The 12307-nt window shown below is 49.5% G+C and overlaps 1 protein-coding gene across 2 annotated transcripts in view; it reads right to left on the bottom strand.

The window, feature by feature from the left end:
- Positions 1-12307, bottom strand: part of TJAP1 (tight junction associated protein 1) — a 40208-nt gene that overhangs the window by 4648 nt on the left and 23253 nt on the right. The window contains exons 4-11 of one of the 2 annotated variants that reach the window (XM_036379938.1): positions 10483-10536; positions 8205-8363; positions 5146-5174; positions 4328-4489; positions 3656-3722; positions 3164-3193; positions 1810-1917; positions 1032-1115 (exon numbers count right to left, since the gene is read on the bottom strand). In XM_036379938.1, coding sequence (XP_036235831.1) covers positions 1032-1115; positions 1810-1917; positions 3164-3193; positions 3656-3722; positions 4328-4489; positions 5146-5174; positions 8205-8330 — 606 coding nt within the window. In that variant the 5' untranslated portion in view covers positions 8331-8363; positions 10483-10536. The remainder of the gene's footprint in view (positions 1-1031; positions 1116-1809; positions 1918-3163; positions 3194-3655; positions 3723-4327; positions 4490-5145; positions 5175-8204; positions 8364-10482; positions 10537-12307) is intronic. The other variant, XM_036379939.1, reaches the window with a different exon arrangement.

Genomic DNA, 12307 nt, shown 5'->3' with positions numbered 1-12307 from the left:
ACCTGGGTCACCACAGGCAAGTGAAGCACAGAGAGCGGAGGTCCCCCAAGCCACTCAGTGGCACAGCGAGGTCTGTCCCATCACAGCCAGAAGGAAACTGCACCCACATCTGGGCGTGCAGGGCACACTGCATAAGAGCAGCTGGGTGCGAGGCAGGCTGTGTGCACAGCTGCTCAGCACCAAACTCCCTCCAGTGGCAGCCACGTGGAACACAGTGCTTTGGGGGGCAGAATTCAAAGCTCCAGAGAGGGGGGACAGCTGGGAGAGAGGTCAAGGTTACCTCAGCAGTAACTGATACACTGACCTCAAGAGTGCTAATTTGAGACACAATGGGGGAGGGTGACAAAGTGGTCACCTGCTAAGTTAAAAAAGACAAGCATGTAGTTTTGCTGAGAGGAATACAAGAAGGGACAGAGACTAGAGGTATGGCAAAGAGAGAGCTGGGCTAAGGGCCTGGACAATACTTTCAACTAAAGAATTGATGCTACTAATGTGAAAGGAGATGAGAGCAGGATGAGCTAAGCTGCCCGCACCCTCATCCCTCCCCACAGGGGGCAGTGAGTTGAGTTGGCACCAGCTTCTCCTGCTCGGAAGGCCTAGAAAACCCTGAATGCTGCCTCACACATTTCTCCTCAGAGTAATAAGTGTCATCGGGTCAGACTACTGCTGCTTCTTATGAGCAGTATGGCCCTTGCATGTGGCCAGGAGAGGAAGGAAAAAGGATGGAGCAGAGTAAGAGAGAGGTCTGTCCTCCTGCCAGCTACCAGCATGCACCCAGCAGACTATCAAGTTCAAGGTTATTGTGCTCTTTATAACAGCTCCTGGCTGAACTGTGAAATGAAGCTCTCATGAAAGAGGAGCTGGCAGAAGCTCTGTGCTGCCTTCTCAGTAGGAGTGGGAACAGGAACCTCCCCCCACCTCTGAGACTGAAGGATGAGAGGCCAGCAGCCCTGTGGAGAAAGCTGGAGAAAGCAAAATGCAGTCAAAGTCCATGAGCCCTTCTTCCCCACCTCAGCAGGATTACTACTCACATCAGCAAACTTGTGGTTCCTGAAGTGCGACTTGTTACACTTGAGCAGCTGTACTGCAAGGTTACAGTCCTGTCGATAGCGTTCCTGCAAGAGAGGGCACAGGTGTGCAACACTGTCAGACTTGCCCAAACTCTTACCCAAAAAGGCACCAACTGACCAGATACTGTTTGAACAGAAGCCAGAAGAGGCATCTGATGAATCGTTCATGAGGGCACTGCCATTCCCTCTTCCCTATACTTTTATGTATTTTCTTACAACTCAGCCACGGTGTCCCTTTTAACTCCAGTCCTTGTTCCTGGCTTATCCTCTGTCAGTGTATCAAGCCCCACTCCCTCTGGGGATTTTAAACATCCCCAAAAATCACACCTTTTCTCTCCCATCCCACAGTTCAGCTATATCTAATGATGCAAACAGATTGGAAGGAGTTGAGAGCAGTTAGTAGAGACAAGCACTGGATCCAGGAACTTCTATATTAATAGTGTAGAAAAGGCATCAGCTCCCTCCCAGCTCTGGAGTGAATGACCCCTCCTTAGGTACAGCCCAGACTCAAGTCAAACCCTAAGCTCAAAAGAGCAAATACATCAAACTTGAAGATTCGCTCTTCTCTGTTCAACCCCTCGTACCCTCTTCTGTTTGTCTGTCCCTGCTATCCTGTACAGCTCCTGCACTTCCATACACACTGGAGTCATTCATGTGCTCCTTTACACTAATGACTTTGAACAAAAGGAAAAGCCCACACCTCACACAATTTCACAGCCATTTGCAGACTGACACTTACATTGAGTTCCTCCAGCTTATTGATGGTGGTTTTGGCATCAAGCAATTTATTAGTGAGCTCTACAATCTCCCAGTCCAGCGTCTTGCGGTCCATTTCCGCCTTTTTAATCTGAGATGCAAGAACACCAGGTTTAAAACTTCCTAGCACAGAACCTGGCTTTACCACCCACCTCAGCCCAAGCATAGCACAATGACATGTTCAGCTGGGACACAAAAAAACTTCCAGACAGACAGACAGACAAGGGAGACAACTCTCTTCAAAGGAAGGTGATTCCAAAAGCCAAATGGGACCAGCTGCTCTGCTAGCTACAGAGACAAGAGGTTGAGTCAGAATCTCCTTAACGCAGTGTCTCTTCTTGCAGCACCAGCATGTTTCCTCTCCACCTCTGGTTCCCATGGTGCCTCACAAAAAGCTAGTGGTTTTGAGCAATCAATCTCAACCTGACACTGAAAGCAAAGACCTCTGAGATTGTGACACCCAGCCCTTCTTCCTGGGGGGGCTTTCCTAGGGAAACCAAAACAAGAATACTGCCTGAAAAGATCCAGCAGTCAAAACTGAATGGACAAAAGGGGGGAGGCACCATCTCGCAAGAGTTTAAGCCTTGCTCTAGTAAGTTAAAGGACCTGTGGCTTCATTTGAAGTTCAGCTAATGTCCTCCATAAAGCAGGGAACCTTGCCTCTTCAGACTCCCTAACAGTTCAGGTACAGGGCTGCCAGAGACTCAGAGGTAACAGCAAAGAGGGACAGCAGCTCAGAATAACCAAGCTGTCGCTGTCTCAAGAAGTTCTTCCAAACCGCCCAAGGGTGCTGTGAAGCTGTGACCAGCAGGGCCAGCTGTGCATCAGAGGTACAGCACAGCAACAGGCAAGTGGATAGGGGAGCCAGTACTTCACCAGTATGCAGTCTCTTCAGGCACCAGCACAACGAATAATTGCTAGTGAATATTAACCCAAGAAATTCAAGTTCTAGAACCAAAGAAATCTCCTCCTGGGCTACACAGAGGCAATCAGCACCTCAGCTATTTGACTTGCTTGCTCACAGCTCAGAAGGGGAAGGAAAGGGAGCAAACAAGGCTCACAGCCATCCACACCTTATGCAGTGCTGCAGCTTATGGGCACCACTTCCCAACATGTCATGCTGCAGCTGGCTCAGAGTCAAACACTCTTAAGATGGAGCCCTGCAAGCTAGGACCTGCTGCATCTGCGGGCAGCTGCTGGATACCAGGTGAGCCCTTGGCTGGACGAGGGCTGGGGCCTCTTCATCTGAGATGGGGTATGTGGGATTGACAATGAGACCAACAGGCTGAGACACGTAAAGAGGAAAAAGGAAAAACACACAAACGAAAAGACGCAACTGCAAAAATCCAGCTTTGGCTGAGAGAGGCCTGAGAGGTGAGTGCGCCCAGAGTGTGCCAGCGGCAGCGTGGGGAGGAGAAAGAGAAAGAGAGGGGGAGGGAGAGAAAAGAAACAGCCATGAGTGTTATGAATGCACACAACAGACATACACGCACATTGGCTCTGCTCTGACTGCCCCCGTCCTCCCAGGATGACCACCCCGGACACATCCCTGGCACTTTTTGAGAGGGACTGAAGCAACATGACGGAATACCATGCAATTATGTTGTGAGGAACCAAAGCTCTCGTGCATGACCAAGTACAGGCTCAGTAAATCAAGAAAGCCACTCATGACACCAGCCAGAATGGGTAGTAGATGATCATGGCCAGAATCTCACCCCTCACCCACTGCCACATCTGCTGGGTAAGGACAGGACCCCTTCCCCCATCTGCTCCAAACACAGACTGGTCTCTTCCACCTCATCTCTCTAGTGACTTAATAGGGCACTCACCAGGGCATGCAGCTTCTCCTCCAGGTCTTGGTTGGTTCTCTGGGAAGCAGTGTAGCTGTTCTGCAACCTATAGAAACAAGTTTGTATGCTTGGGAATGGATTTCAGGCACCTACTCAAGTTGGCTCCATAGGTGCCAAGAAAACTACCAACTCCAGAACTCAGAAAGACTGCTACTAAGACAATCAGGCATATTAACTATGCCTCACCTCTGAGACATGATGGCCTTCAGACCCCAAATTACTGGAGGCAAGATGAGGCTGGCAGGGTGAAAGGATCCTGCAGGAGGGGATGTAGATGACTTTGGAGGACTCCTCTGAGCTATGTCTATGCTCATGCCAGTGACTGGCACTGATTTTTAACTGAGGTACTTTTCAGGTGAAGCAATGATGTATTTTTTTGCAGCCACCAGTGGCTTTTTTTGCACGCATGCTTACATCCAACAGATGAAAAACTCCCTGTCATCAGCCTTTCATGCTGGCAGCATTCCTGTACCTGGGAAGAAATAATGGCTGCAGAGCCTTTATCTCCCCTAGAGTCTGGAGGTGCACCTTTTCAAGGATGCAGCACACCTTTGATTTGCACAATAGGGCACAACCTGCTCATACCAGCTGAGGGAGTCTTTCGTGTGAGGGATCTTTCTAACTCTACCCCTCTCATTTTCTTTGTCGTACCTACGGAATTTATCCTTGAACTTCTCCAGCTCCTCACGATTCTGGCCCAGTTCCATCTCCAGGTAGTCCTGACCTGACTCCAGTTCCCTCTCCATTGCCTCCATTTTGTTAGTCACGTATGTCAGCCGTCGGCGAAGCTCCTCATTCTCATGCTGCAGTAGCCTGGGGCAGGAACCAGGAGCAAGGAACCACTGAGTGCACAGGGAGGATTCCACACCAGCACCCCCACCCCACTCCCCTGCACCAGGGCCCAAGAGCCCTCACAGGGGCCCCAGGAAGTCAGGAACTGAACACTCAGGAGACTCCAATGCATGAAGCAAGAGGTACATCTCTGTCAGGACAGACAGACAAACACTCTTGGAGCAGGGGCAAAGAAGTACATGCCAGCTGGCCAGCCATGGCTCCCAGCTCCCTCTTGGGTTACAGTGCTTGCATAAAGACAGATGAGCTGCACAGCTCCAGTGTCCCTCACTGATGAATGAAAAGCAATCAATAATTTATCCCAGTCCAGGATGGATGAATAGAAGGGAAAAATCCTCTCTCCATCTCTGTTAAAGACTTAATCTACTTTCTTTCACACCCACCAACTCCTCTGCCTGCACCTGCACTGGGGATCCATGTTCCCTCCTCCTCCAGCGGGAGGGACATGCAAGGCACAGACCAAAGCTCTGCCCACACGGCCCCAGGAAGATTGAAGATCTGAGAGGAGCCTGCAGGGCCAGTCAGCTTCACTGCACAGGTGGCACAAGCAGGATGTGAGGAATCAGCACCCACACAGTTGCAGTATGACAGGCATAAAGGGGGAGCAGGACACTTACTTCATCCTTTCTGCATCCGTCAAGGGTTCCTGCACAGGGAAGAAAACAGCTGTGAGATTCTTTTAGAAGAGGAGTTGGTCTCTCACACTGTCCTAAAAGGCAGTCTTGGTTGCTAGACCCTAGCTGTGACTCCTTCTCCCCTGCTCTGACAGTTCATACTAGGCAAGCTTAGAACTACAAGGATTTGTACCCACTGCTCAGCTGTCTGATACCAAAACACGCTGTGTGCTCTGGTTCAGGGTAGAAGACTAGAAACCACCACACAAGTTAGGTAACTTTACCCTACCATGGTGCAATCTCAGCATCTCTTTGGTAACATCACCACCTTAGGTCTTTCAGCTTCCTCCACATCCACAGCTGGTGGGCAGCAGGAATCTCACAGACCAGCATACACAGGATTCACTAGTCACCACAGCAATCACTTGTGGGGCCCTGAAGCCCCACAAAAATCATGAGTGAGAATCATTTGGGAGCTGAAAAATGTGGCTACCAATTATATGACCCAGATTGTGCTGCAAAAAAAGGTTTCTTTCTGCAGACGTGAAACCAGCCACTGTAACTATACTGGGGTAGCAGAAGAAGCACTAAAGGTCAGGAAAGCCTGTAAAAGAAAATGTTATGGGCAAGATCCCCAGAGATAGCTGGAGCAGGGCCCTGCAGAACAAGAAGGCAGAGAGCAGTGACAAGAGCACACAGCTCAGCTATTCTGAGCTCTCTGTGCTAACCCATGAGATGGCTGCTGCCTGCCAGGATGGCTGGGAGATAATTAATTAGCAGTAGAAACAACTTTTTTTTTTGTGAAAGCCAAGACTCTGACCATTCTAACAAAGTCCAAACTGCCCATGGATTATTTCTGGTGGTTGATACCAGGAGCACTTCACAAACCCAAGTGCAGCCACGCTTCAGACAGTCTATTAAGTGTCACAGTCAGCTCTGGGCTGAGAGACCATGTCGGACAGTCAAGCTGCTAACAATTCCATAAAGTACACCATCCCAGTTCTGGCCCTAAGACATCATGAGGCTGCTATCTTCATTAATTCACACTTTAAAAGAATGGTCTTTAACACCTGCATACACCCTCCTGTTCCTAAGGACAAAGCATCAATCCATTCTTTTCTTACCTCCTGACTCCACATGGAAATCAGTTAATTCACACAGAATTATCAAGCAACTGCCTCCCCTGCCCCCACAAATACACAAACAGCAGATGATAGCGACAAGGCAAAGGGGATAATGTGATTCTTATTAATACAGGGTAATGGCATTGCCTCAAAGCAGGCTACAGAAAAGAGGAGAAAGCTTAAAGGACCTGAAACAGCCATCATACAAAGATCAAGTACCCTGAGGCAGATAGGCACAGGGCACACACAAAGCACTAGGAACATCCCAGCACCTCCTGACAACGGAGCTGCCTGCACACACCTACTACTCAGCAGCCTGAAGGGCCTCCAACCAGCAAACAACTGGGAAGTTTGCAGTGGGGAGAAAGCACCAGTTTCTACCTTCCTTAATTCTTGGGGCCAAAGGGAAGCTGGTTACTCCTAGGAAGATATACCCAACCTCTAGCACAGCCATGAGTGGCACCCACAAGAGAGCAGCCTCTGGTGATTAAGCACCCACAACATGAGGCCTGCTCTCAGTCTCTGCCCTGGCATTCCAGACTAGATGAGATCCAGGTAGGGGTTTGGCCTTTGTGAGAGCCCTGCCTGCAAGTCGGTGACCCTGGCACCTACCTTGTTTAGTGCCAGGTTGAAGGAAGGGGAGGATCTAGATGGGGTAGGTCCCTCCTCCCGACTCCAGCATGTTGGAGTGGAGCAGGATCCTTTCTCTGGGTAGTTCGGCTCCACTGTACGCTTCTGCCCAAGCTTAGCACACTGATGGTGTGGCTGTATTAGCTGTGAACAGAGACTGCTTTCATCCCTTCTGCCCTCTGCACTGCTTTTCCATGAAGATAGTGAATGCTGCTGCCCAGAGGATGTCCCTGCCAGCCCCACGTCTGCCAGCTGCTGCAGCTCATACTGACATAGATCTACTACCCTTCTCTCCAAGGAAAGGGGTTTTCCCTTACTGTCCTTCCTCCCAAGGGCAGGTTTCTTTCTTATTCTGGAAGCTCTCTCAGCTTCCTCAGCATATTTTCTCTGGCCCGAAGCCAGTCCCAGCCCCTCACTTTTCTTTTCTGCTTTTCTTCTGCTTGGGCAGGGGGATCTTTCAGTTGCATGCTTGTTTTTGACCCCTTTTAGGCGACCTTCCCCTTGGCCTTCTGGCACAGAGCTTCTGGGGAAACGGGGAGAGTTCTGGTCTTGTTCTGCTCCCCTGGTCTCTCCCAGTGAGCGCAAGCGGCTGGGACTCAGCACCCGCTGGGTAATCTCATCCAGGAATTTGGAGAACTGCAGTTTTTCCTCTGTGAGCTTCCCCCTGCGCTTGACAGAGCCAGCGGCCCTGCTGCTGCTTTGCTCCAGGGAGCGCTTCTCCCCAGGACTGAGGCAGAGCTCAGGATCACTGTATTTGCGTGAGCCACGACCGTGGCAAAGTGTCTCTACTGAGCGGGACTTGCACAAGCTCTCAGGGCATGAGCCAGTCATGTTGGTCTGCTTCAGGATCCCTTTGAGAGGCAGGTGTGTAGAGGAGACACGAAACTTCCTCGGTGTCAGGACTTCAGGAGGCTCTTTAAATATAAGTGAGCGTTCCAGGCTTCTGCTCTTGAAGGAGCAAGTGGGATGGTGTCTTTCATCTCCAGACACCAGAACTGTCTCCATGCTACGGCTCACAAATTTGCTGCGGTGCCCACGACTGCGGTTCGGGCACCGCTTCCCACTTCGCTGCCCCATCTTCCCACCACGCTGAAGCGCTGGAGAGGCAGTCTGGCTCTTGACGTTCAACTCTGCTCTGCACCCTGCCACTTCCTTCTCACTGCTGGACTCCAGGGACCACGATGAGGAGAAGTTCAGGTTGCAAACCTCAAACCCCTCTGCCTGCTCGAGCTGGCCTGCCTCGGTGTAACTAAACCCTATTTGCTGGTGCAATGGTGTTAAGCCCTTTGTCACCCGGCAAGTTGTTACCTGACTCTGCTCAGCCAAGATCACTCCATCCTGGTCGTCACGAATGATGGGCACCTCATGTCGGATTTCGCGGTGCTGCGGGGGCGCCTTGCGGTAAGGCTTCTTTGATGGGGCCGTGCTCGACATCCTCCCACCTGCGTGGCTCCCAAAGCGGGTTACCTACCAACAGCAGAAAGGGCACACAAGACAGAGTCACGGCTGCTCCATCCAACCCTAGAAGTGACCCAGCAGGAATCTGGCTCCCCTGGAGTCCCAGAGCAGGTCCCCATGCAGAGTGCTAATAGAGCAGGTAAAGGATGTAGCCACAAGCCTTGAGCAGCAGCTGCAGGAGAGGGAGCAAAGTAAGAGGCAGCTGTGTCCTTCTCCCAGCTAGTGAGAGCAGAGGGCTGGCACATCCTCTCCCCCCTCTACACACGCTCACTCACGTAGCTGTGTGTCCAGATTATATATAGCAAATGAGAACAGACCTCACAGCAGCATATTGATTAGGCTCTTTAGGAAAGGCCTTTTTCAATATGGAAACTGCAAGCCTTACAGGCAGCACTGACAGCTGGAGCAGGAGTTATTGATCATGTCCTGTCACTGTCAGCAGGGACTATGTGGGAGGAGACTTTAGCCATTAAAGAGCCCAGAATTTTTTGGCTTACACTGGGACCAGTGCAGCAGACCACAGGAGATTTGTTAGAAGGAGAACTGATTACTCTGGCAGAAAAGACAAAGACAACCCCCAAGTCATAGGTGGCATCAAATTAGGGAGTAGCAGTTTTGACCCCTTGGTACTTAAGGCGAGATTCTGCAACACAGAATCACAGAATGGTTTGGATTGGAAAGGACCTTAAAGATCATCTTATTCCAACCCCCCTGCCATGGACAGGGACATCTTCCACTAGACCAGGTTGCTCAGAGCCCCATCCAGCCTGGCCTCGAACCTTCAGCGATGAGGAGTTCACAACCTCTCCAGGCAACCTGGTCCAATGCCTCACCACCCCTAGAGGGAATAAGTGCACATATGTAGACATGCAGCTGTACCACTAGTGGAAAGATTAGTTCCTTCACCCTAGCTATACTGGGATTCTTCCTGCTGCAGGAACAGTACAAGAGCAAAAAATAGGGTAGAAGAAAAGCAGCTGTCTTGTATACAAGACAGCTTTCTTTCCATCTTCTAGGTCTGCAGTTGAGGACAGGAAGACTTCCCTACAAGCAGCCAAAATGTCAACCACTCTGTTGTACACAAGACAAGAAGTCTCAGAGCTATCAAGCAAGTGCTGCAGAGCCCAATTCCAGACTTTTCCCAGTGACCACATATGCATCATTCATAGCTGTCCTATATTTGGAGTAAGTGCCCAATTCTCATTCCCCTTGCAAGACCCTTACACCCAGCAAGCCCAGCATGCCCAGCATCTCTGCAACCCTCAGCACCTGACCTGCAGACCTTCAAAGTGCAGGCAGGACCTGTGTCCACTCAGATCATCTCCTCTCCCCACTTCCACAAGCAGGGCCACACAAGTCCCTTTTACATACCTGCAGTCGATGGCTGCCACGGGGCCCGTGACCCAGCAGACTTCATTTGCTTTGTATGTAGGACAGTGGAGTTAGACATGGTAATGGTCTAACAGAGCCTTGAGAATTCTCCCCAGTTCTTATCCTCAAGAATTCTCTCCAATTCTTATCTAGCTGCCTCTTTTGATACCCAGACTGAGTCCCCTGAGAGGAAGGCAAGTGGGAGGTGTCTGCACCAAGCACAGAGCAGTCCCAAGCCATAACAGGCTTTACACTTCACAGGTACATTTGCAAACCATCCTTCACTCTGCTATAAACACAAGCTCACAAAAGTTTCTCAAACCTTTCCACAAACACAAACAACTTCCTAGGACTAACCTGTAAATCTCTCCCATCAGAATGCTGGGAACTTCCCCTTGCTGCAGTCATTCCCTCAAAGTCCCTTCTCCTAAAAAGACTCAAGTAGATGCAGAGATCTCTAATATTTTAGAAAAATTACATCCATAATACTGAATGCACATTTCACTGCATCCCTAAGCGAAACAGATAGGTCTGTGTTGTGGTGTTAAACTGCATCAGGTCTGATTTGCTGGGAAGACATTTCTCTTTTTCAAAAAGAAAAGCCAGAAGAAGCTTTGTAAATGGCCCGCTATCAAACAGGTGGTCTAGGGGACTCTTCTCTCAATTTCTGCCAGGCTAAGGACAGGAGATGTGCATGAAGATATGCCCAGCTGAAATCACAATCATTTCTCTAGTTCATAAGAACATGAGCACTTACCAGCCTGGGCTCAAATTCAAAGCCTCATGAAGCCAGGACACTCACTCAGATGACCTGAAGAAGAGAAACAAATAGCTAAGCATCCACCAAAACAGCCAGCTTGAAATCTCATCCCACAAATATGTAAGGCATAGGGAATATTTATAGCCAAGGACAACTGGGATGGCCACCTCATTCCAGGTAGCTGCCTCAGCCTACATCAGATCTTCTGAAAGTAAAGAAAATGAACTTAAAAATACCTGGCCACATGGCCCAGCAAGAGCTGGAAAGGCACATGGCAAGGAAATGTAAAGGCACTCAGGCAACTGGAATCACATAAACTCAAAATTCATGAAGCAATGGTTTCAAAGCAACACTGGTTGCAGAAACGACTAAACAAACCTCCTCTAGAATGGGACCCTCCCAGCTAATCTCCCCTGGCACTGCAGAGGGATGCTAACTGTGAAGCCTTCGGAACAGAAGTTTGGTGATGCTAATAATTATCTCACTCATCCTTTTAAGTCAGTGTTTTTCACCCACAAATGAGCTGGCAATTATCAGGCTTTTGTTTAATCCAAAACATTTGTGCCTAGAGCTGTGATAACCCACACCTCCACAAGGGAGAGGAAGGCAAGCCACGCTCTGATTGCCATCAAGCAGCATATCATACTCTACCTTGCTGTTAACAGGCCTCTGTAAAGTATCCAGCCAACCATGGACACAAAACAGGTTCAGAAACAACATTCCTCTCTGGTCAAAGCCTGGGGTATTTAACTGGTTTTGCCTGGGATAGAGTTAATTTTCTTCCTAGTAGCTAGTAAGTGTTGTGCTTTGGATTTCAGATGAGAATAATGTTGATAACACACTGATGTTTTAAATGTTGCTAAGCAGTGTTTACATTAAGGCAAAGATTCTTCAGCTTCTCGCCCTACCAGTGAGTAGGCTGAGGGGCACAAGAAGCTGAGAGGTGACATGGCCAGGACAGCTGACCCTCACTGTCCAAAGGGATGTCCCACAGCATATGGTATCATGGTCAGGATACAAACCAGGGGGAAAGGTGGCCACAGGCCACTGCTCAGGAATTGGCTGGGCATTGGTCAGGAGGTGGTGAGCAATTGCACTGTGCATCCCTTGTTTTGTCTATTCTACTTATTTTATTATGATCCCCTCCTTTTCTGTCCCATTTAACTGTCAGTATCTCAACCAACAAAATTTTACTTCTTTCCAAAATCTCTCCCCATCCCATGGAGGGATAAGAAGTGAGTCAACAGCTGTGTGATGCTTAGTTGCCAGTGGAAATCAAACACAACAGGTACCCATCGCTACAAGAACAGAATTTGGTTAATCTGGGTTAGTCAGCTGTAAGAGAGTAGCTTTGTAGCCATCACTCTGCCACTGGCATGAGTAAAGGCTTCAGTAAAGCCTTCCTTTCCCTGAAACACTACTGCTGCTATGTTACTTTTTCCATGTCAGTGGCATGAAGCCCTGGGAGGTGGGACACGAGGCAGGGTGGAGCAGATATACACACGCAGGGAGAGTCAGACTGAAGGTGAAAGGAACAAGCAGGCAACCAGGACCATGCAAAATCAGGTTCTGCCAAAACAAACTGAAGAGGTGCCCCAGTGCTGGCCCTGCCCCAACAAGCTGTCTGGCTACTTTCCTTGCTACAATGCTGGAGTCGGGTCTCAACTAGCACACGGAAAAACAGCTTCACAACAGTGCAACTGCTCTGTGGGGCAAACTGCAAAGTATGATGGGAGAAAGAGGGAGAACGTGCACCTCCAGGAGGGATCAGATCAGCATAGTTTGAATCTACTTTCCATCAACTCCCAACCTAGAAGGTGGT

Source organism: Molothrus ater, chromosome 3, assembly GCF_012460135.2.
Source record: "Molothrus ater isolate BHLD 08-10-18 breed brown headed cowbird chromosome 3, BPBGC_Mater_1.1, whole genome shotgun sequence".
NCBI lineage: Eukaryota > Metazoa > Chordata > Aves > Passeriformes > Icteridae > Molothrus > Molothrus ater.
The sequence above is the reverse complement of the archived record's forward strand: the minus strand, read 5'-3'. Positions and strand labels throughout refer to the sequence as shown.